The sequence below is a fragment of the Chinchilla lanigera genome, unplaced genomic scaffold (assembly GCF_000276665.1).
Source record: "Chinchilla lanigera isolate Chin_1 unplaced genomic scaffold, ChiLan1.0 scaffold00029, whole genome shotgun sequence".
Classification (NCBI taxonomy): domain Eukaryota; kingdom Metazoa; phylum Chordata; class Mammalia; order Rodentia; family Chinchillidae; genus Chinchilla; species Chinchilla lanigera.
In genome coordinates this window covers 3,681,864-3,706,567 of record NW_004955430.1, presented here as the reverse complement: position 1 = coordinate 3,706,567, position 24,704 = coordinate 3,681,864, and the positions used below count along the sequence as shown (strand labels likewise).

At 44.2% G+C, this 24,704-nt stretch overlaps 1 protein-coding gene across 10 annotated transcripts in view; it reads right to left on the bottom strand.

Moving 5' to 3' along the window:
* Cacna1d (calcium channel, voltage-dependent, L type, alpha 1D subunit) overlaps positions 1–24,704 on the bottom strand; it is a gene marked incomplete at its 5' end in the record, with an annotated part of 346,833 nt that overhangs the window by 90,416 nt on the left and 231,713 nt on the right. For all 10 annotated transcript variants that reach the window (XM_005387369.2, XM_005387371.2, XM_013515608.1 and 7 more), the window contains 1 exon segment: positions 12,448–12,617. In XM_005387369.2, coding sequence (XP_005387426.1) covers positions 12,448–12,617 — 170 coding nt within the window.

Below are 24,704 nucleotides of genomic sequence, written 5' to 3'. Positions count from 1 at the left end.
AGAGAGAGAGAGAGAGAGAGAGAGAGAGAGAGAGAGAGAGAGAGAGAGAGAGAGAGAGAGAGAGAACTTCCTCACCCCAAGTCCAGGATGCACTAAAGGTAAGGTGGGTCCTGCTTTCTGAGCTGTGTCCTCAGGTATCAGGCAGAAGGTGCCTGAGCGCAGACTCTTGGTGAGGCCAGATCTAAACCACACATTTGTGACCTGGCTTCTCTGTGCCTCCATTTCCCCACCTGTAAAATGGGGAGCACCTCTCTCTTGGGTTGTAGGCACATCTCAATGCAGGGAGGCACCAGAAGCTGGGTCCTCAGCAGTGTGCAATTAATGAAGCTCACAAATGAAGAACACTGACAAGCATCTCAGGAAGGCTCTCCCACAGCTTCGGGCAAGCTGAGTGGCCCTGTCCAGGGTCGAGTCACCCTGCCCACTGCTACCACCGTACTGAAGTGTCTTGTGTGAATACTCTTCCATCTGAATCAGCTTTAGTCACCACTCTTGATTTGTATCTTTTGTTTGTCTTAAAGAATTAGCCATTCCCTAATTCAGCCTGTGGCAAAGAAAGTACCTCACCTGTCATCATTATCTGACACCTACAGAGCCACTGACACATAATAAATAGGCCTATTCCAGGATGATGTCACCAGGCCTCCCGAGGAGGAGTGGAAGGGGAAGGATGAGGCAATGTGCTAGAAGTGGGCCATCCCTTTTGGCTCTGGAAACAGACCTTTCATCTGAGCAGAGGAGCTTTGCTCAGGTGGGGCTCTGGAAGCCTCAGGATCTGCTCCAGCCTCTGGATCCCCTAACAAAGCCCACAGATGGAAAGCAATTCCTTTTCCAGAGTACTGAAAAAATTAGACCCAGTAGTTTGAAACAAAGACCTTGTTTGTACATTAAACCATTTTACCCTTCACTTGTACTGGGAATTCACTTTTTTAATATTAATAAGTTGATATGAGCTTCACTTTGCTTAGCCCCAAGAGGATCTCATGTGCATTTTTTAAAGTCAGGAGTTAAAAATCATCTACTGTTAGTATTACAAGGGGCTTCTGGGGATACAGGAACAAACTCTGACATTGCGCAGATGTGAGAACTGACCGGCTTGCCGTGAAACACACAGCTCAGACACCAGAAAGCTCTCCCAAGCTCCTCTCAGTATTCCTTCTGCCAGGCTATGCATCCCTCAGGCTTTGGGATGTACTCAAATACACTGGTACATACTTAAGAGTTGGCATAAACACTGATATATGCTTAAAATTTCACAAACCAAAAAGTTCCAAAGCCAAGCAAGTCTATTGCTCACTAGCATTGATTGTTTTAGTTTTCGTCAGCCTCTAGACACCCAGAAAAACAGCAGACCATATCCACAAGGTCTAGGGGCAGTAAAAATATCAAGCTGCACTTGTGACCACTGGAAGTTTATAAAAATGAAAACAAAAAGAGTTACAAAACCCTCTGAAAGTAAACCCCAGGGCAAGTTTCTAAAACAAACGCCCTTCTCCTAACTGACTGGCCCCTGCAGGGTGACTTCTGTCCCTTCCAGCAGTCATTCAGTGAGTGCTGACAAGTGGCCAGGCCTCACCAAGGGCAGGAAGACTCACTACTCGCGTCCCCCTGGTAGGTGCTACTCCCTCCTGTAGAAATATACCTGGGCCACCTGAACGGGGAAAGGCTTTAAATCCTTGCCCTTACACACTCCAGAGAACGTTAGACCTATGTTGAGGAAGTTTCTTTCTTTCCATAAATTAAAACAAACAAACAAACAAAACTATTCCTAATAAGTCTGGGTGGAACTAGGCATCACGACAAGCTGTCATCCATAATGAATGCTGACTTGCAATATAATTTACCTACTGAAAGTCTGGGGTGGCTGAGGGCCTGTGCTTTGTAATTTATTCAGGCACTGGAATTTGTGGGAATGCTCCAGGATAGACCCCCATGCTTAGAATGCGGGGCACTGAGTGGACCCCGGGGACTGCAGTGGTGAAGACGGTGCCTGCCAGCAGCCCGGCACCATGGACTGCGGACAGGATCCCAAGGCCTTTGTGGCACAGGCAGCCTGGGCCAGGCCCCACCTGGAGTACTCTCTGAGGCCGTGTGCCCCGCTTCTCTGTAAGACAGTTTACTGGGCCTGGATGCCAGTATGGGTGATGCCACACAACATAAACTGGAAAGGGAAATACACTGTTTTTCAGACCAACACAACAAATAGAATTGTCACCATGTATGGAGATTTCTCTACCTACTGTCACTCCAGAGGATGGCAGGATTCTCAACCAATGCTTGCTTGGTTGTGAATTCAGTGGCAAATCAACACACACACACACACACACACACACACACACACACAAGCACATGCACATGCACAGAAAGAGGGAGAAGGAGAATGAGAGAACAGCTCTATGTTCAGGTCTAAGCAGACAGCCCCAAAAGATGCCCGCCATTGACGGGCATGTCAAATTCTCAGAGCAATTTCCTTAAATGGTGGAAGCTAACGAGCTCAAAGACTCTTGAAGAGCTATCAGAAAAGCTTGGTGCGTGGCTTCAGGTGATACAGGAACAAGTGCTTTCCTCTGTCTGTGCTTAGCTACCTCATCTGTAAAGTGAGTTGTAAGACTCTGTCACCTCTAAGGTCCCTCTACCTTGGACCTGCTATAAGTGAAAAAAGCAAAAAATCCTGTCTGGTTTTACTACCAGCATGTAGGGGATTTCTCTTGCATTCTCTGAGCTCTGCCAGGTGACAAGGGATCGGAAGTATCTTCAGAAAGTAGTCACAACCTGTCCAGAAGAACTGACTCCAAGGCCCCTCCAGGCTGACCGCTCCAGGGAATGGAGCACGGCACAGGGAAGAGCAGCTCCCAGGGGTCTTGGCAGCCCCCTGGAGATGCTGGGTCGTGTAGTCACGCGAACTCAAAGGGAGGCGGCCACGTGCCCAACACGGTCCCACCGGGCAGCCTCATTCACAGATATGCTGAGCCCCACTCATCTGTTCTCTCCGGGACAGGCTTTCCAGCATCTTAGGGACTTCTTACAGCATTTCTTCCACGTCCCAGCACCTAGCCCTTCTTTTTTTTCCCCTTCAAAGGAAGGAGAAGGGGATGTCATTGGACAACCGAGCAGTGGCAGTCTGTGCTGCCTTCCCAGTGGACAGGGACTTTCATGACAAGCATGAGCAGTACCATGATGCAACATGCCTGCCAAACCCAAAAGCACACACATGTCCTCAGTAGGCATTTTCACATGCTAGTGATGACATGCTTAGCTGACACGGAGTAACAGACTCTTTTTTGCTATAAGGCAGCCAGACTCTTCTCGGAGAATGTGGGTCAAGGCCAGACCAAGATTCCCGGGTCCAAGGCAGTAACTGTGCTCACACAACAACTCTCTCCATGTGATCACTGCCAAGGACAGCACAACATCCGCAGAAGGGCCCTCGCCCCACTTCACCAGCAGGGTCAGGGTCATTTTTTAGAGTTCTTGGGTATTGCAGTCAATTAAAGCCCACTCCTACTCAAAATAAAGTTCGTTGCATGACAATATTAGGCCGTGTCCTCTCCCTAAAGATCTCAGGATACTAACAAAGATGCCTTCAAAAGTCACAAGGTCTAAGCCCTCCTTTAGAAGGGTAGGCGGAGGGGGCGGGGGTGTTTGTCTCCTTTCATCTGGCAACCAGAAGCACTCATCTTGTTTTACAAATCACCCAGAGCTATATTTCTAAATCAGTTTCAATGGCATTTTTATTCTGTTCATGACAGTATCTCCTGCATAGCTGAAGCTCTCCTCCTTGCAGGGAACTGCAACAAGGCCAGGCTCTTGTTACGGCACTCTGTAAACACTACAGCTAAGCGAGCCAGCCCCATCCCTGCCCCCACCTGCCTGTCCAGCCTCAGGTAAGCTCCTCCTCCCCTCCCCTGTGCAGAGCCGCAGTGTACCGAATGCCTCCGACAATCCCTCCGTTCTTATATTCTTCCGGGCTTTCTGATGAGACTGGGACTCTACTATAGCCCTTGCTCAGATCCTTCACGGACTGTCCCAGGCCTCTTCTCTTAACCTCTGAACCCAGCATTCCCAGGGGTGGCAGGAGATACTTAAAGAAACAAACAACAGAAACAGTGTCATCTGCTCCCCAGGTTGTGCCCTGCAGCTTGAGTCTTCTCAAATGCTCTTCAGGGTCCCTCTCAGTGGCAGCACTACCCTGACCGTGCCAGTGTGCCCAGGCAAAACTTTGTCTTACTGTCCAAACACACTGGTAACCTGGCCAGCACAGGGCAGGGAGCCAGCTGTTGGCATGCATGTCCACATGGAGATGGCCCTGCCTGGTCAGCCAGGACTTGTGATCAGGGGTACGGCCAGCATTACTTTAGGAAGGATTGCCCGTACAAGCATATTCTCACTTGGAAAGGCAAGTACCCAAAAATCTTTGCATCCCAGAAATCTATTTTTAACTTCACTCTTGAAGTCACCATTACTAGTTTTAGCACTGTCCTGGGCAAACCAGCCAGAGACTGGAAGACCAAGAAGCCATTTAAAACATGCAGCCTGGAAAAAATCAATCAAATAATATTACTGGAATTTCTAAACAGTTTAAATTTTAAAGCATCATTCGTGGAAAAGTGTTTAAAAAGTCTGTCTTCCAGTCTACAAATATTCATGTGGAATCAAATTTTCTGAGTTGGTTCAGCTGCTTCTTTATAAGGTAGAGTTCAAACAAAAAGGAAATTACAATGTCATCTTGGCAAAAACACATATTTTAGGGAAAGACAAGAAGAAAACAGCATGACCAAGTTTCAAAGAAATCAAGCAGTTAAAATAGGCATCTTCCCAACACACCACACGGCACATGCATTTCACACAATGTCTATTGAAAAGAAAAGGTACCAGAAATGTGGGGCAAAGAGTCTTCTTTAGAGAAAGTTCAGTCTCAGTAATTTACCGTGATCTTTAGCCCTGCGTTGGTGAAAGCAGCGAAACTTCCTTTTCTTCTTATCCTCTTTTAGCAAGTCGGCCACTGTGACCCCTTCAGGTTGAACACAGGCAATTTCATTACCACACAGCAGAGGGCAGCAAGAATAATGCAAACAGCAGGGCCAAGGCAGGCAACAGGCCTTGGGAGCCGAGGCGCCCAAAGGACTCTGACCTCTGACACACACTTGGAACCTTGCAGCCGCCCTTCTCTAGGAAGCAGTCTATAGTTCAGGGTCTGACGGGTCAGGGACAGTTACTTGCTGTAGCTGCTACACAAACATCTATCTTTAAGAACCTGTTCTAGGGGCTGGGGATTTAGCTCAGTGGCACAGCGCTTGCCTGGGAAGCGCAAGGTCGTGAGTTTGATTCCCAGTACCAGAAAAAAAAAAAAAAGAACCTGTTCTAAATAACCAACTGACACCGGACAAGGGTTTCCCATGTTTGGTCACCCCTTTAAGAAGGCTGTTAGGGAAAGGGCACTTCAGTTCCACTCAGTACTGCTATCTCTGGGCAGGACAGGTGAGAATGAAAAGGTGGGCTTTGGATTGTAATAGCTTCGACCTAACCCCACCCCTGTCGTTTACTGAATGAACGTGAACAAGTTACATAACTTATCAAGCCTTGGTTTCTTCTCCTGTAAGTTGTGAGTAATACTTGGACCTGCGTAAGGCTGTTTTAAGAGGCAAACAGTAAAGGAGGTAATACAGTGATACCGTGGTTTATGAATACTTTTGTTCACTAACAAACAGAAGCGTTCAGCTTGCAAACAGAAGCATTCAGCAAAATTTTGCTTCTGTTCACAAACTCCACAGCAGGGGATGAACATGACCTCGGCCATCTTCCCCACATGAACACAAATGTGGCCATCTTCCCCAGAATCATGGAACAAATTAAGTTTGTGAATCAAGTTACCATTGCAGAAGTAATGGGTTTGGCTTTGGCAAGGCATAGCCAACCATAACTTGTTTTTACAGCTACAACTCTCTTATAGCCACTAGGTCCTAAGAAAAACGGCTTTAGAACCTCTAAATTCTTACAACTCTGTGACTGCATGATCAGCCCAAGCTATCTAATATTTGGAGCACAGGCCACATGCCCCAGGGAGGGGAACTGCAGAAGCAGTGCACGGCAACCGCAGAAGGAATGGTGGGGCTGGCCGGGGCTGGGGGCTTAGGCACACACTACTGGGTATAACACAGTTCTAAAGTGGGTGCCCTTCCTCAGCACCCCAAGCCCCTAACCTGTTCCACAAGAATGTGGACATGTGTGCACAGACGCAGGAGCACACACTCCTGGGGGTGAGGGGGATGAACATGTAGACTGTGGCAGAACATGGGTTCAAGTCCCAGCTTTGCCACTTAATAGCCATAGTGCCTTGGGAAGCTACTTAACTTGCATTTTAGTTTCATCATCCATCAAGCTCCTGTCTCACAGACCTGTGGGTGGAACAGGAACGCACGGTCTCACACACGGGAAGCACCTGATAAATGCTAGTTGTTATCTACGTCCTTTCATTCAACAAATAACTCTCGTTCAACAGTAACTTTCTCATATGCGTGAGGAACATCGCACTTGGTCCTGGCCCCACAGTGAGGGCAGAAGCGCCTCCTGTGCCTGCCCCCGTGGTGCTCAGGCTCTTGTGGGGAGGAACATCAATCAGGTCATCGCACACATGCAAGGCTGCGGCTCTGACCACTGCGGAGAAGTACAGGCCACGTGCTGTAGAGTATTACTCCACCACAGCACTCCTAAAAACTGGCAGTTTACTGAAAATGGCCCAAATTTTATTTTAAAAGTATGGAAAGAGATGTCCAGGGAACAGTTCGAGGAAAAAGACATAGACCAGGCATCTTCAGGTAGGAAGCAATCTGTCTATGCAAAATCCTACAGTCTTAGGTGCAGAAGGTGACGTGTGAGAGAAGCCCCAAACTGCTAAGTCTGGCTCCCTCCAAAGAGAGGGAACAAAGCATTTCATGTATTACTTTATATATACTGATATTATATGAATTCTTTATGGAGGCAAATTCTATTTCTAGGATTAAAATATACTAAAAATAAATAAATAACAAAAACAACCTTAAGACTCCACAAATCTGGCCACATGCTTTCTCGTTTCTATGGTGGGATAAACCCCTGAGCCCACCTCCATTGCCCATGGCAATGGTACATGGGAAGATACCTTTAAAAATGAGTACTTGATACTCAGTACGGAGGGTGTGCCTGGGCTTCCAAATCTTCCAAAGCTGGTGGGTTTACTGTTCCCTGCACCGCGCCGTCCCAGGCAGCCTTCCCAGTCACACCGCCAGCAGGCTCTCCAGTGAGGGCAGGTGACTTGGACACATGTTTACCAGATGCCGCTCAAACTGCTGCTGTTTGCTTTACAGCTTTTAGTTGAATATTTTCCGTTTTGAACTTGTGCCATGAGTTTAATTGTAACGAAAGCAGTTTTATAAATCAAATTTTAAAAATACAATCTTTTAAAGTAAGACCAGCAAATGGCCTTGTGCTTGCAAAGAGCTATGCAATCCCTGTTTGCCTGCTTATGCCTGAAGAGAACACTGCAGGAAAAGGCACCCAGGTAGTGCAGGTACAATACAGGCAGCTATGGAGACCTTGTGCATTGCGTCCTAGGGTAGGCAGAGGTCAGTGGGAGTTGTGCAGGGCCCAGGCCCGCAGCCTCTAGACCACTGAGGAATGGAAGATGGACAGGCTCTCCCTGTGGGCAAAGTCAGAGCTTCAGTTCCTCTCTTCCCTGAGCATCAAGTAACTCCATCCAGAGGGATTACTGATTGTTTAGTTCCCACAGTGAAGCTGCCCTGTTTTTTTTTTTTTTGGTCAGAATTTTAGAATGAGCTTCCTTTAAGACGATTTTATTATTTTTAATGCTATTTTTTTTTTAAGACTAATCACTGACAATGAGAAGAGTTTAAAATAGAATTTTAGGCTTCCAGATTTTAATGGCCCTAGAAAAACTCCATTGTTAACTCAGAAGCAGCTGCATACGTCTAAAAAATCATTGTGAGATTTGGCAGGGTTTCTTAAGAAACTTGAGGCTCAGCAAAAAAGTTAAATAAATTATCCTTGAAAAATTCCCCAAATGTTCAAGAAATGACTTCCAAGGGAATTTTGTCCGTTCAATTAATTGTGCAGCATTAGCTTTCTAACAGCAAATTTATGGGTCTGGCATGTTAAGTAGTCCAAGAATGCACAAAGAGGTTCTCCCTACACCCCAGTTACCCAAAAGATTGGTTAGGGACCTGACCGCCTCTCCTCTCCTCTCAAGTGAGTGCTTGGACCAGCGGGATATTCAGCAACGACAGCATTCTGCTACTCAGGAGCTCCCCGTGTGAGTTACACATAAGAACCCCGGAGAGCTTAAAAGAGAGCCATCTCTGGCTCTCGCCCCAGAGTGAGCCAGTCTCCAAGGGTGGAGTGCGGCACCACAAGGCTCTGGCTCCCCAGGTGACTGTAATGTACAGCCTGGCCTCCACAGATGCAGCAAGTGACATTTAGCAGAATGCGAGAAAAGATCATGTGGCAGCCTCGCCAAGTACTTGATTCAACATCTGTTCTGACGGTCAGCCTTGAAGAATAAGAAGTGGACTCAGAACTACCAAGCTGTGCTGCCTTAGCTCAGAGGTGACCTAGCGAACAGGTGTATTTTTCATCCACACTTCAGAACCTTGCAGTATGAACAAAAGGAGTCCTCTCCCTGAGGCTGGTTCTGAGGCCCAGTAGGAACTGCAGAAATCTCTTTGTAGGCCCAGCTTTACTGCAGTCTGATGACATGACAACAGCAGCCGCAAGTGCTACTACAGCAACTTCTACTGGTCACCAAACACCTCACCTCTCAGTGCTTCCATGGATGGATACCTTTATTACCTGTTTATAGAACTAGAAAGTGGGGTTCGGAGGTACTGCGTTATTTGCTCACACAAAAGACCAAATTCCAAGTCACAAAACTCAGTCAATTCCAGAGACAGGATATCAAAATACCCTGCAGCTCAAAGCCTTTGCCTCTTCTGAGCTCATGGACACCTGCAGTTGGGAAAGACTCCCCCACCCCCGCCCCTGGCTCGTCTAGGTGAAGGCTCAGCCACCAGCAAAGATTTCTTCTCACACTTTCACTTAATTCCTCAGTGCCTGAGAAGAAACTGCTCACCACATACCCAAAACCAAGTTGAAAATGGCAATCAGCCAGATTAGCACGGTAACCCGGGATGGTTGAAGTCAGGAGGCCCGGGCAGTGTAAGATCCCCTTCCCGAGAGACACACAGGAGTAGAGCTGGAGTGTGAGGCATGTGTGGGGGATCTCACACACCCAGGGAGGATAGACACCGTAACAAGGACACTGGCAACGCCCTCATTTCGGCAGCCTGCTAATCAGATATACAGGGATAGGCCCAGGCCGGGAATGTGTAGGGGGTAGGGCCCGGAATGACAGGCAAGGAGGGCCTGGCTGAAACCCTCTCCTCTGGCTGGGTTTTCTATGTGTGGTCGGAACAAAAGAGCTGGCCACCAAGGGAGGCCCAAGGAGCCCCCATCAGTACTGACTTCTTGAGAAGTCCGGGCTGCTGAGGCTTATATTCAGGGAAGCTCCTCTTCTCTCATCAAGAGATTTGGGGCTCTCTTCCTAAATCAGTTAAATTTCAACATGGCTCCGCCGGCCTAGGATTTATGCCTTTATCAAAACCCTCATCACTGCGGCTCTGGCAACCTTATGACTCCAGAAATCCCGTGAACCTCGCTCCCCTGGAAACCCCGGCACCTGGCAGAAAGAGCTCTCTAGAGAAGAAGGTTGCACCGAAGGAGAATTTGCTCTCCTGGATTAGACACTAGGCTAGTTAATCATTCTCAGTCACACATCACTGTGCATAGCAGAAACCATAATGCTGATGTTTCAAAGATATACTGTAGCTTTACGGGCTTGGGAGCTCCGGTTACAGAGTTAATTCTGGAGCTCTACAGCTCTAAAGGGGCTTTGTTTCTTTCCCTGATGATATTATAAATAACACACATAGGGGCTTGGAATATCTGTCCCTTTCTGCACCTTGTCCTTGTCATTTTCTTAGCTTGAAGCCACCCCATCCTGCCTTCTGCAGTTACTGGACGCTCTCCCCTCAGACTCAGAGAGGACGCCGCCTCTTCCCCAGGGCCTTCCTTGCGTACCAACCACCCACTCACACCCTTTAGCCAGCCTCTCTCTGCCCGTCTGGGTTCACACAGCACAGGCGCTCAGTTATGGCACCGGCTTTTGCAGACTGTATTACACTCGGCCACCACCCTCTGTGTCTTCCCTCCACGCTAACTTCTCTGAAAGGTACGGGCATTCATTGGCTCATCCCACGGTCAGGTTCTTTCAGCCAGGGGCAGCACATAGGCGAAGCCAGGCACAGATAAACCTGAACCCTTAAGACCACCAGAAAATATCTCCTCCTCAAGTCCAGTGAAATCACTTTTCAAATTACAGGAAACAACTCTATTACGACTGACACAGGTAACAACAGTTTCTGGATCGCTGACAATTTTTTTCTAGAGATGGAGCAATAAAAAGATGATAAGGCAGCAGCCTGCAGGAGGACCTCACTCGGTTCCCCAGGGCACATCTACACCAGCACGGGAAGGTGCTCTGCGAAGAAAAAGGGGCAACACTTTCTCTGGTTTACACATGCACACTACAGGCAGGGCTTAACAGGGGGCAGTGGACGGCTACGGGGCCTCCCCAGGTCAGCACCCAAGCTGCAGTCTGCAAGTGAAGAAGAGCAAGCTGGGTGGGCATCCCCAAGCTGTACCTAGACGTCCTGTTGCCAGCGACAGCAGGTGCAGAAGCCCTGAGAAGACCAGGGGGTTCAGGCTGGCTCGGTCCCCCAAGGAGAGCTGTGCTGAGGATGTGCCCACGCTCTCCTTACCTCTAATCACCCGGCAGACACAGCGCCAAACGTGGAACTCAAATGTCCATTTATCAACTCTGATGACACATTCAGCAAACACAGTCAGCTCTAGAAAGCCTCCCACTGTCTCCTGGCAGTGGTTTCCTAATCCTCAGGGGCTGACGGCCCTCCTCTCTTCCTGAGCCTGGGAAGACGCAGAGTGGGAAGGACGGAGGGAGGGCCAGACTGTGCTGAACCCTGTCCACACACAGGCTTTCGTCACAGGAACCCGTGACAACACAGAATCCCCCTCCCCATGACAACAACAACACAGGCTCACAAGAGCCCCAGTCTCAGAAACGCAAAAGCTGACTCAGTGAGGAGTCCCCTCTACTCTATGTCCCTTCTGCGTAGGCCTCTACACACTGCCGCTGCTAAGAGGTACAAACCTGACTTTCCCACACTTCATGGGGGAGGGGAGCTGATCTTACTACAGCTAACCCCAACCCTCATACGCTCTGCGCTCCTGCCCCAACAAGCACCCATCCCATCCTCCAAACCTGGCCCCTGCTCACCTCATGCCTTTCCTTTGAGTCAGGTTTCTCTTTCTCTCAATACTGAGCTGTCATACCACCCTTCAAGGTGCAGGTCATATGCCCCCTCCATGTGAGCCCCTCCTCCCAACCCCTGCAGTGAGGCTGCCTCCCTGTGTGCTCCAGGGCTCTGACTCCCTGTGCTGCATTTGTGAGCAGAGCTGCCCTTCCTAGACAGGGAGCAGACCACGACACCAGGGGCTCTGCACGGTGGGACTCAGCATCTGCAAGATAGGATTGAACCTGGTTGCCTAGGCTTCTCACTGGCTATGTTCCTGCTCCTTACTATCAGCTATTCCAGATTTGAAACAAATCACAAGCATCCTAGTCCAATGCACTGCTGAATTTCAATTTCTACCTTTACCTGACATGCAAATGGGGCCAGAAAAGTAAGAGAACATCTGTGGGAAAAGAGACACCGTGACTGACAATGCCAATTAGTTCCAGTGGCTGACCAATTATCATGCCTGGCCTCTTGCAAAAAGTACTTTAGCACACCTAGTGTCACGGTATGGGATTCCAGGCAAGTGAGCTACAAAGCAACCATCACTGACTCTCAGGCATCTTAACAACTGCTTACGGGAAAGAATAGGTTTCTTCCCAGCCCCTGAGGGGCTAAGTATTTACCTTTGTACGGGTAGCACAGGTGGGAGCCAGCTTAGGTCATCCGAGAGTTCAGGGGGACCCTACTCTTCCAGTCCTTGTCCTATACTACCGCTCACTCTGGGGCTCGAGGACACTTCCTCTCCAGGAGTGCAGGGTGAATGTGTGTATTCACTGAATTCCTGAGGCCATAAGTGCAGCTGTCTGACCCTCGTCAACTACAAAACCCCCTTACTGGATAAGAACCTAAATCCCAAACCTCAGACAGAAACCCAGAGTTGGCAGGAATGCATTTGCTCTCTCCATGGCAGGGACAGGCAGGGAGCAAGTTGCTGAGAAGAGGTCATGCTGCCCACAGCCTCAGCAGGGCATCTGCAATGCCCCTGGTCTGTGTGGTCAGGGGGAGGAAGGGCAGCACCTACTGTTGCGTTTGCCTTCTTCTCCGCCCTCCTCCTCGTTCTCAGGATCAATGTCTTCTGCCTGAGTGATCCAATCCAAGTAGCCCTTGAGATCCTCTTCCAGCTGCTGCTTCTCCCGTAGCTTCTGGAAGTCTCCCCGTGCTTTAGCCTTCTCTCTTTCCTTTGAGAACTCTCTGAAGGAAGCAAAGAGAACAGGTACCCATCAGGACCTCCTTGGCGACCTGCATCACGAGCTGTCTGCTCTGCTGCACAATGGCTTGTGGCAGGACACACAGCGCTGAGTACAGCCACATGAGCACAATGATGGAGCCACACACGTGTACAGGATAGAAGACAGTGTCTCCCTAAGCAAGACTGTGGGGGTCAGAGTTGCACAGACTATACCAACACACATGCACCGTTTGTTAGGAAGTGAGCTGCCCTCCGGACGACAGAAATCTCAAGGAACTCAAGCCAGAAAAACTGTATACTGTCATGGTGGGCCTCTGATAGTGGCCATCAGGGGCTCAACTCAGAGACAGCCCTGCTTCCCCAGAGCCTCTTCTGTAACCTGCCATCACATTTCAAAAAGAAGGAATCGCAGTGGGCCAAGGTGAAGTCTAATACTGCACCTGACTAAGGGCTTCTTCAATACTGTGGGTAAGACTTTGCAGTCGTATTATGTGCTGACTCCTTTGCCAAAGCCAAGAGCCCTGAAGGGGGAGTGGTCCTTGGTTTCCCCTGATGTCCATAATAGGCTCCCTCCCCATCCCTTGTGGCATCATGCGAGAATAGACAAGGTCTGGAAGACCCATTGCCTCAGCCCAGCTCTCCCCTCTCTGCAGGAACTTGAGTTCGGGTGAAGCACTACTACTTTTCTTAACCCTTGTTTCTTCCCAGATGTTTTCCCCCGGGGCTCCCCTGCCGGAGGTGAAGAGGCAGTATAATCTGTTGCCCATTTATGGGAACACCTGCCCTGGAAAGGCTTTGGCAGACATGCAAATGTTCCCAACTGTTCACTGTTTACTCTCCCTTCCGCATCTACAACCCTGTATCCATGTATATATATAAAATCACGCACTCATTGAGGCAAGTCTGAGAATCAGGTGGACAATTACCTAATTCTTATGTACAAGGAACCATCTGCATTTCCAACCGCGAACTGCTGCAGGAGCCAAGATATGCAAGTTACGGATTCAGAAAGCACACTGAAAAGCTTTTGGGAAAGCAGGGTGAGGTCAGAGACAGGAAACCTTCTGCACACAGACCCCGTGATTCTGACAGTTGTCTTCCTGCCCACTGACCTTCCAGTTCAGAGCCAGCTCATCTCCTCTGCAGAGACCTCATGACTGACAAAAGAGGACTGACCTCTTTCATCAAGCCAACTCCCATTCTCTCCTCGTACCTCCCTCAACTCCAAGCCCTCAAGTGGGCTGAACCGACTTGAAACCCAGCGACACCAACACTGGATAAGAAAGTGGAATCCATGCCAAGGCTACCTTCTACCCACAGTGAGAAACGACCCTACTCACTGTTCCTAAATAAGCTCACTTTTCAATTCCCCCAAGTCGACCCCAGAACCTGCTCCATTCCCACTCACCCCTTTCAGGTGAGGAAGCAGGAAAGGCTGTGGGTGTCCCGGGTGTACTCACAGAAAGCTGGCACCAGGAGTTTGTGGGGGAGGCCAGAGCTCTGACCTCCCAGCCCACATGGACACCTTGCGCCCAGGAGAACACCTTCCTGTCTCAAAAAGAAGGAACTTGGAGGGTAGGGTGTTGCAGCTCACACAAATCACAGCCTAAGGACAGTCTAGGGGTTCTAGACCATCTAGGCTTCCTGAGGTGTAGTGAATGCAGAACTCACCCCAGGCAGGTTCACCAAATTACTTTGAACTCTGAAAAAGTCACATTTAATCAAGAATCACATCCCTGAGCAACTTGGTGTGTCATGTGTCCACAGGAAAACATTATATAATCTGTTCCCTTAAACATGTTGTAAAGAACAAGCAGACCTTCAATTCTATTATGCACTAAAATGTAATTTTAATAAATTTATTAAAATGTTTTTATCTTGGACTCAGCATATAAGTGTAGAAAATTATATATAAATAGAATATTCTTATTTTGGATTCATATCTGGTCTGAGTTCTTGAAAAAAATGGTAAAGACAGTGAAACAGTTACCCTGTGAAGTGTAAGGGCTTCATAAAATAAACTTTTACCTTAATAGTATATTTTATATACTTCTTTACATTAGAACCACAAAAATCTACCTCTAACAAGCTGCAAAACTGTTGCACATTCTTGGCTATTAGAACGTAGTTAAGCAGGCATAAGTAAAACCCTGTTAGGACTAAAATTTATGAAGTAAAACAAAACTGCTAAGTCCTCGTTTATGGCCCATTTATGTAAGATAATAGTCACCTTTACAAAAGTTCACATAACAAAGCTGTTTATACAGATTCCCTTAATTGATTTCAGACAGTTCTCAATGGTGTAGTACCTAGCAGGCAGGTGACACTGATAAGGTTTACAGACCTGAGTTTATATGGCATAAATCTCTTGCCGACTAGGACAGGATGGAGGAAGGGGACAGAGAGGGAGGGGCCTATGTGATAAGCCAAGGTGCTTCCTTGGTCCTCCTGGACCACTTGGGCTCTGAGTCTGAAGATCCAGCTCTAAGGTTTCTTTTCTGAGCTTCCATTTTTTTTCTTAGCTGCTAAACAGAATACCTCTTCTACTGTTTCACATGAATTAGGTGAGACATTCAGAAAGATGATACTTCAAAGATCACAAAGCACTACACAAATGGAAAGTTCAAATGTATAATATTTAGTCACTGGATCTAGGCATAAGAGAGGAATGAAAAAAGAGGACTGGAAGAGCTTTCTTAAATACCAAAGGGAGAAAATGAGGAACAGCCCTGAATGGGCTCTGAGCTGCTATGGGTCCCAGAAGACACAGATGTATGGGATCCTGAGTGACTGTGAGCCAGCACACCCACATCAATGCTTCACCACTGTCTTCTCAGTTGAGAATAACCCACTCCCACCACAACAAACCCTCAGTTTCAGAATCTCACTGGAAGTCCCCTGCATCCTGTATTTACCTCAGTGAATGACTAAAAAAAGTCACTCTGTTTTGCACAGGATTTCATCATCTTCTAAGAAGCCCATCACTAAGAGATGATGTGGTCTATCTTGGAAGAAGGTCCATGTGCAGCTGAAAAGACTGTATATTCTGTTGTTGGGTGGAATATCCTGTAGATATCTACTGAGTCCATTTGTTCAAAGGTTTGGTTCAACTTTGATATTACTTTGTTGATTTTTTGTCTAGTAGATCTATTTGTGACAGTAGGGTGTCAAGGTAGTGATTATAATTGTGTCAGTGTTTATCTGATCATTTTATGTCCAGTCGCACTTATTTTATGAAGTTAGGCATACCACTTTTTATTGCATATTTGTTTTTTTTTTTTTTTTTTGGTTTTTCTCCGGTACCGGGAACCGAACTCACGACCTTGCGCTTGCCAGGCAGGCGCTTTTGCCGCTGAGCTAAATCCCCAGCCCCTGCATATTTGTTTATAATTGTTATTTCTTTCTGGTGAATTATTTCTTTAACCAGTTGTAGGGACTTTCTTTGCCTCTTCTGATCGGTTTTGGCTTGAAGTAGACTTTGTCTGAAATTAAGATAGTGACTCCTGCTTTTTTCTAGATTCCTACTGCATGAAATATTATTTTCCATCCTTTCATTTTTTTCATCTTTCAATTTCTTTTTTTGATTAAAAATGGTTTTTGTATATTGCATGTCACTAGATTTTGGGTTTTGATCCATTCTGCTCACCTGGGTCTTTGATTGTGGAACCAAGGCAGTTCACACTGAGAGTTATTACTGAAAGGTATTAACTTATTCCTCTCATTGCATTATTGTTGCTGATTTCCTTTCACCCCCACCTCTTCTGCTTTACTGCTTACCTGCCTTGTGTTTTTACTCTGACTTACTGTCTATTTGTAGGAGATCCTTAAGACAATTTTGTAGTGCTGGTTTTGTAGTCATGAATTTCTTGAGGTATTCCTTGTCATGGAGATACTTTATTTTCCCATCAATTTTGAAAGAGTTTTGCAGGATATGTAAGTCTGGGTTAGAAGGTGTTATCTTTTTAGGACTTGAAACACTTCATTCCAATTTCTCTTGGCCTTTAACATTTGTGTTGAGTAGTCTGCCGTAATTCTAATGGGTTTACTTTCATAAGAGATCCATTGCTTTTCTGTAATCAGATTCTGTCCCTGGGGTGGATTTCTGGGATTCTGACTTCTGTGTGCTGTGGAGAGGTTCTCTTTTGATCATATTTGGGGTTCTACATGGCTCATTCATCTGTATGTTTAATTGTTTCCATACACTTGGAAAGTTTTCTGTTATTATTCTGTCAACTGTTTTTTTAAATGCCATTGGTTCTGTCTTCTGATTTTCACTTATGCCCGTTCATCTTAGATTCATCTTCTTTTCATCATCTAGCAGCTGTCGGACTCATTTTTCATGTTCTCTTGTTTTTAAGGTATCTCTGAACAGTAAGGTCTCTGACAGCAGCCCTCTCTTCTAGTTCCAACACTCTGTCCTCACATCGGTTGCTTCTCCTGCTCATACTTTCAACAGAATTTTTAATCTCCTGGATTTCTGTTTGGAACCTTTTCATGGACTCTAATTCTTTGCTAAATTGGACATTCATGTTTTTTATGGTTTTGTTTAGTTCAGCCAGCTTTTTATTAATGTTCTCTGTGACCTCCCTGATTGTTTTATTACATCCACTATGTTTAGTTATATCTTCTGTGAGCCCATTGAATGCAGAATTATTGATCTGGTTTTTGATCCTCTCTGGTGTCCTTTTGAATAATTTGGCTGTGTGGCTTCTACCTTCTTCCCCCTAAAACATCCATGGACAGGCTTTGTGGGTGTTGGGTGTTTAGGGAGGCATTTTGTTGCCTTATCTTCTTATGTTTCTATTATTTTTAAATTTTGTGCAAAGGTATGTGGATACAGAGTAGAAAGACTCCATTACTACTATAGTGATCTCTAGTTAGTGCTTGCTTTTCAGTGATATATTTTAGGCATCACTAACTATCGTCTTTTGCCCTGTTCTGAGATCCAACCACCTCCATTAAGGGGAGGGTGGAATGTAATTGGCCCAGCAACCAGTTCTCTGGAAATGGACTGCAATCTTATTAATGACACAAAAATAATCCAGATATTGGCACAGAGAGAAAACCTATTATTAGCAACAACTATGCTGCTCTGACAACCAGCAACAATATCATCCAAGACAAAATGGATGTTGACATACTATAAGAATAATGTACCACCTTTAATCATAGAAAAAATATCTATAATTATAGTATAAACATTAAGATAAACCAAATATTGATGTATAGTAAATATTTACTAAATGTGACACCACCACCCAGCTATTCCCCTTCTGGGTATCTTCCCAGAAGAACTGAAAACATCATACCACAGCAATGTATGTGCACCCATATTTATAGCAGCACAATTTATAATAGCTAAATCTTGGAAACAACCCAAATGCCTATCAACCAAGGAACAGATACAAAAGATATGGTCCTTTTATACAATGGAGTACTACCCAGCCATAAAGAAGGATAAACTTGAGACTTTCAGAGGTAAATGGATGCAACTTGAGACCATACTCATAAGTGAAATAAATCAGACTCACACGCATAAACATCATATTGTCTCCCTGGTGTGAAAAACTGAAAGAGTAAATAAGTTCTAAAATGTACAATAGATACTGTGAAATGGGAAGAAATTGTTCAAAAGGAAAAAGGAACCAGGATGGGTGGAAGGGGAAAGGACAATAGGGAAAAGGGAAAAAATGCAGGTAAGTTATACTATTACTGTCTCTTCGTTCATTAAAAAGGAAGGTATATGCTAATATCAACTGGAGAAATTTTTATGCCCATATCTTTAAAGCAACTTTAAAGATAACAACATGTAATGTATTAACTATTGTTATTCTCCTATTATTTTGTCATGAAATCTTGTTTTACCTTTTTTCCATTAAAAAAACTCCACTATTTAAATGTGACAATACCACCACCACCATTTAGTATGATTTTGGTCATTAGTTTGTCATAGATGGTTTTTATCAGATTGAGATAAAGACCACCTATTCCAATTTTCTGTAGGGTTTTTATCATGAATGAGTAGTGGGCTTTATTAAAAGCTTTTTATGCATCTATTGAGATGACCATGTGATTTTTGCCTCTTGCTCTGTTGATATGGTGTATTACATTTATTGATTTGCATATGTTGAACCATCCCTGCATTCCTGGGATAAATCCCACCTGGTCATGGTGTATAATCTTCTTGATGACTTGTTGAATTCTGTTTGCTAGTATCTTATTGAGGATTTTTGCATCTATGTTCATAAGGGAGACTGGCCTGTAGTTCTCTTTTTTGGGTGTATCTTTCTCAGGATATTATCAGGATAATACTTGCCTCCAGGAAAGACTTAGGGAGTATTGCTTCCCCTTCAATTTCATTAAAGAGTTTGAAGAGTGTTGATGTTAGATCTTCTGTAAATTTTTGTAGAATTCAGCAGTGAATCCATCAGGACTTCTCTTTGTTGGTAAGTTTTTAATTACATTTTCAATCTCATTAACTGATACTGGGTTATTCAGAATATTTATATCTTCTTGATTCAGCTTTGGTAATTCACACATATCTAGGAATCTGTTCATTTCTTCTGTGCTTTCCATCCTATGAGAGTAAAGATTTTCAAAGTAGGTACGATGACCTTCTGAATTTCCACAGGATCTGTAGTGACTTCACCTATATCATTCCTCAATGCATGACTTTGAGTCTTTCCTTTCCTTTTTTTGATAAGGTTGGTTAAGGTTTACCAATTTTATTTATTTTCTCAACCAACTCTTTAATTCATTAATTCCTTGTATTTTTTTTTGTTTGTTTCCATTGTGTTAATTACTTCTCTGATCTTTATAATTTCCTCCCTTCTATGAGGTTTGGGTTTGTCTTTCTCTTCTTTTTCTAGAAGCTTGAGATGTATCATTAGATTGTTTATTTGTGCTTATTCTTTTTTCCTGCTAAATGGAAAAAAACTGAAAGCTTTCACTCTAAAATAAGGCACAAGACAAGGATGTCCACTATCACCACTCCTGTTTACCATATTCCTGAAAATATTAGCCAGAGCAATTAGAAGAGAGTAATAAAAGGAATAAGAATAGGGAAGGAAGAAGTAAAATTATCGTTATTTACAGATAACATGATACTCTACATAGAAGACCCCAAAAACTCCACCAAAAGACTCCTAGAGTTAATAACCAAATTCAGTTGCATGGCTGGATACAAAGTCAATACTCAAAAATCCGTAGCATTCTTGAACATAAACAACAAACTTATTGAGAGAGAAATGAGGAAACTCACACCCTTCACAACAGTATCCAAAAAAATGAAATACTTAGGAATCAATCTAACAAAGAAAGTAAAAGATTTATATATTAAAAATTACAGTACTATGGAAAAGAAGATTAAAAAGGCTATCAGAAAATGGAAAGATATCCCTTGCTCACAGATAGGAAGAACCAACATAGTGAGAACAGCCATACTTTCAAAATTATTATACAGATTTAATGCAATCCCAATCAAAATACCATTAGCATACCTTACAAAAGTAGAGAAAATACTCCTAAAATGCATCTGGATCCAGAAAAGACCTAGAATAGCAAAGGTAATCCTAGGCAACAAAGACAAGTCAGGAGGCATCACAAACCCTGACTTGAAATTATACTACAAAGCTACTGTGATAAAATTAGCATGGTACGGGCAAAAAAATAGACCTGAGGATCAGTGGAACAGATTAAAAGATGAAGACACAACTACAAACACTTTATCTTTGACAAAGGGGCCAAACATGTTCACTGGAAGAAAGATAGCCTCTTTAATAAATGGTGCTGGAAAAATTGGCTTTCCACATGCCAAAGACTAAAAGTAGACCCATGTCTATCACCATGCACTAAAGTCAAAATGGATCAAAGATTTAAATATTAAAGCAGAAACACTAAATCTATTAGAAGAGACAGTAGGTTGAAGTCTTGAAGACATAGGGGTAGACAGAGTCTTCATGAATGAAATGCAAACTGCATGGGAAACACTTCAAAAAATAAAAAACTGGAATCTCATTCTATTAAAAAGCTTCTGCACTTCAAAAGAAATCACCAATAGAGTGAAAACACAACCCACAGAGTGGGAAAACATTTTAGTTAACTGTCCCTCAGACAAAGGACTTATATGCAGAACACATAAAGAATTGAAAAAACTCAGACTCCCGACATTCAAATATCCAATCCAAAAATGGGCATCTGAGATGAATACACACTTCTCAGGTGAAGAAATACAAATGGCAAATAAATACATGAAAAAATGTTCAACATTATTGGTCATTTGACAGAGGCAAATTAAAACAACACTGAGATTTCATCTCACCCCAGTAAGAACGGCTACCATTAAGAAATCAACCAATAACAAATGCTGGCAGGGCTGTGGAGAAAAAGGAACACTTCTCCACTGCTGGTGGCAGTGTACACTGGTATAACTACTTTGGAAATCAGTCTGGAGATTCCTCAAAAAATTAGGATTACAGGTCCCATTTAACCCAGCTATTCCTCTTCTGAGTATTTTCCCAGAAGAATTAAAAACATCTTACCACAGCAATATATGTGCAGTCATATTTACAGCAGCACAATTTGTCATAGCAAAAATTCTGGAAACAACCCAAATGCTCAACAACTGAGGAGTGCATAAGAAAAATATGGTATTTTTATACAATGGAGTATTACTCACCTATAAAGAAAGATAAGCTCGAGGCTTTTATAGGTAAATGGATGCAACTAGAGACTATAATCATAAGCAAAATAAATCAGAACTGCATGTGAAAACACTGTATTGTCTCCCTAGCATAAGAACTGGAAAGAGTAAATAAAACTGAAATGTACAATAGATATTGTAAAAGGGAAAGAAACTGCTTAGCAGGAAAGAGCAACTGGGATAAGGGAAAGAAGAAAAGAAAGAAGGAAGGAAGGGAAAAAACATACATATACACACACTAGATAGCTAAGATAATTACACTACTAATTTCTATTGGTTTATTGAAAGGAACAGTTAATATTTAATTGTTTGATCAATCTTGAATACCTATTATCTGGTAATCTGAACAACTACTTTGAAGATAAGTAATACAACCACTGTTGATTTCCTATCATCTTGCATTGAAATTCTGTATCCTTTTTATAGTTTTTGGTTTTTGTCTTTGTTTTTGTTAGTTTTTATTCTTTTCTCTTTAAAAAAATACCTCCACCAATAGAAAAGAATTAAACAGTAATGATAGAGTTAACTATCTAAAGATTAGTAAAGCTTAACTGTTATACTAGTGAAGATGTAGGGGAATGGGAACAGAAGAATGAAAGAAGAGAAATTTGAAAAATTAAGCAGAGATCAGAGGGAGAGAGAAGTGAGACAAAAGATCCTATTAAGGAGTAGAAGGCTATCTATAGAATTAAAGTTAAAAGAAAGGAACAAATAAGAAAAAGAAGGGAAAAAGGAGAGCAAGGAAAAATTTTAAAAATTGGAGAATAAAAGTGAACAGGAAAAAATAAAAAATAAAGAAAAGAGGAAAAAAGAAGGAAGGAAAACAAAAAGAGATAAAAAGATGAAGGAAATCTTCCCAAATCCCAAGGAGAAAGGAAAAGGAGGGGGGAAAGTAACAGTCCAAAAACAGGAAAAAAAATTGTCTGTATTTTTGAATGAGTAATTTCTTTCCAGAATTCACAGGTTTGGAATCCAGTAAGTCAGGGTTTTCTTCACCTATCTTTCTGACCTGTGGGTCTGTGAGGTTTTCTTCCTTTCCAGAGGCCCCTCTTTTTACCCTAGACTATGTTGTAGGAAGCAGGGCAAGAGCTGAAGTACTTAACGCCAGCACTTTCAGACCCAGCTATATCTGTGCACAACTCCACCTTCGCCTGGCTGCTCACCACGAGGGCAGAGCCCATGTCCTTCCCCATTTGAGCTTAAATTTCTCAGGGATTCTCTGTGTAGCCTGTTCCCTGTCCCCGACTGTTTCCACGGCTGTCTCTCACCCAGTCACTGTGGCAGAGTCACAGTGGGAACCCTGAAGTGAAATTGTTTTAGTTCTGAGTCTTAGACTTAAATACTCAACTCCTTCCTGAAATGGTCTGATTAAGCACTCTCTGGCAAGATGGCAGGTGCTGTACTGGATTTCCTTTCTGGCTGTTGCCCATCTTGTGGAAGGGACCACCTCAGAGCAAAGCCTGTCCTGCTTTTGTGTTTTACAACAGCCATGGGGTCCTCCTGGGCCTGTACCACCGGCCCAGTCCACTGTGTCTCCTTGGAGCTGCTGGCCCTGGGCACTTACCTTGAGTTTGTAGAGGCAGCTTCCCCTTCCTGGAAGCTAGGGTGAGCTTCTAAATGGCTCTGTTCTTTTCTCTGTGTTGTGGTCCATTTCTCCAATTTCTCTGTAGCTTCTAATTTCCCTGTCAGTTCCTGATTCCCGGTGATACACTTATTTTTCTCTTTACCAAGTCGTTATTTTCCAAGTGTCTGGGTTCTGAATCTCAGAAAGGTTGAATTTTGCTGCTGATCACTTTTCTACCATTTTCTTAGAGGATGGTGGTGCACGTGTCAATGTAAGCATGTGTATGTATATATTAATAAATTTGCAAATGGTGTGGTTCTGTCTGTTGAAAGGATTTAGAGGAAGATGAATTGGGAAGGTGTAAGCGTACTGTACCCACACCTTTTCCTCTCATTATATTCCTCATAAAAGAAAACAAGGGATCTTTGGAGGACTGGTTGAATCTACAGATAAGGCAGGATAGACACCAGATTAAAAAAAATAAGGAAATGCTCACTAAACAAAAACACAGAGACATGCCTTAAGGATAGAGGAGCTCCAAGAGCATTTCCTGCTGGCCAAATCCGGGAAAACTTGAGTATCAAAATAACCACAGACAGTAATGAATTACAAAATATGTTGTAAAGACCAGTCTACACCCCTTATAGACACATATCAAATGAAAAATCAAATGAGATAAAATATTAATAGCTGCTGAATAGAGCTAAAGAGCACAAAGATTGTTTTCTGCATTACTTTTGCAACTTTTCAGTATGCTTGAAATCACTTTCCAAATGGAAAAAATGTATGCACACAGGAAAGCAACCGCACTCATGAGTTGCACAGTTGCTGGTGTGCATCCATTTCAGCTTACCAGCTAGATATGGTGCTTACAAGAATGGACAATGCTGTCCTTATGCATTTCTGTCCATGTCTCTGTTTCCTCCATGGTGCCCACTTCTAACAGGCATATAAGAAGGATGTGTACAGGAAAAAGTGCCCTACTCTTTAAGAGGCCGGAATATATCTCTACAGGACAGAAAACCCAGAACTGCTAGAATTGCCCAGAAGCATGAAACTGTCTGAGCCCAGACAAAGCTGCCTGCAGTGGCCTCCACCACTAGCCTGCCATTATCAGCACAGGCCCCATGTGATTGATTTCTTACTCTTACGATGCTAGAAAGTTTTCCTTTTTAAAAAACAGTTACTTAGTAGGTAATCTTGACAGTCCAATGAGACAACTACTGAGTGTCTTCCTTGGGTCAGTCTGCACACACGTCACCCACCCAGGCAGCCACAGCAGAACATGCGGTCGGGCAGTTCCTCTCCGCTCCAGGAGACTGTTGCAGACATGGATTTAATCTTGGCGACCTGCTCAAAATGCCTCCTGGCTCCTCACTATAGAGCTCAAGAATCAAGATCAAACGCCTTTCCATCTTTTCTCCCTGCTCCTCCAGGTTTATTTCTCCACCTTAGAAACGGACACACACTTTGTATTCGGCCACTTGTCTCATTTCTTCTACCCTCTGAGGCTCCGTCTACAGAATTCCGTACCTGAGCAGCCTCCTCCCATTCCCTATGAATTCCAGCTTACCTGTGAGGACTCTGCTCAATCCCACCCTTTTGGTGATGCACGCCCTGGTTACCATATCCAGCTGCATTCTGCTTGCTTCTGAATCAAAAGAGCACTCTGTCATTGAGGAGCAAGACCCAGATATGTCCCCTCCTTTAGGCACCCACCTTGACAGAGCCCAGCTTGGAGCTGTAGCCCACCCTCACCCACAAGTTTCTGCTGTGAGGAGAGACTACGCCTACCCTCCCCATTTAGAAACTGAGGCTCAGTAA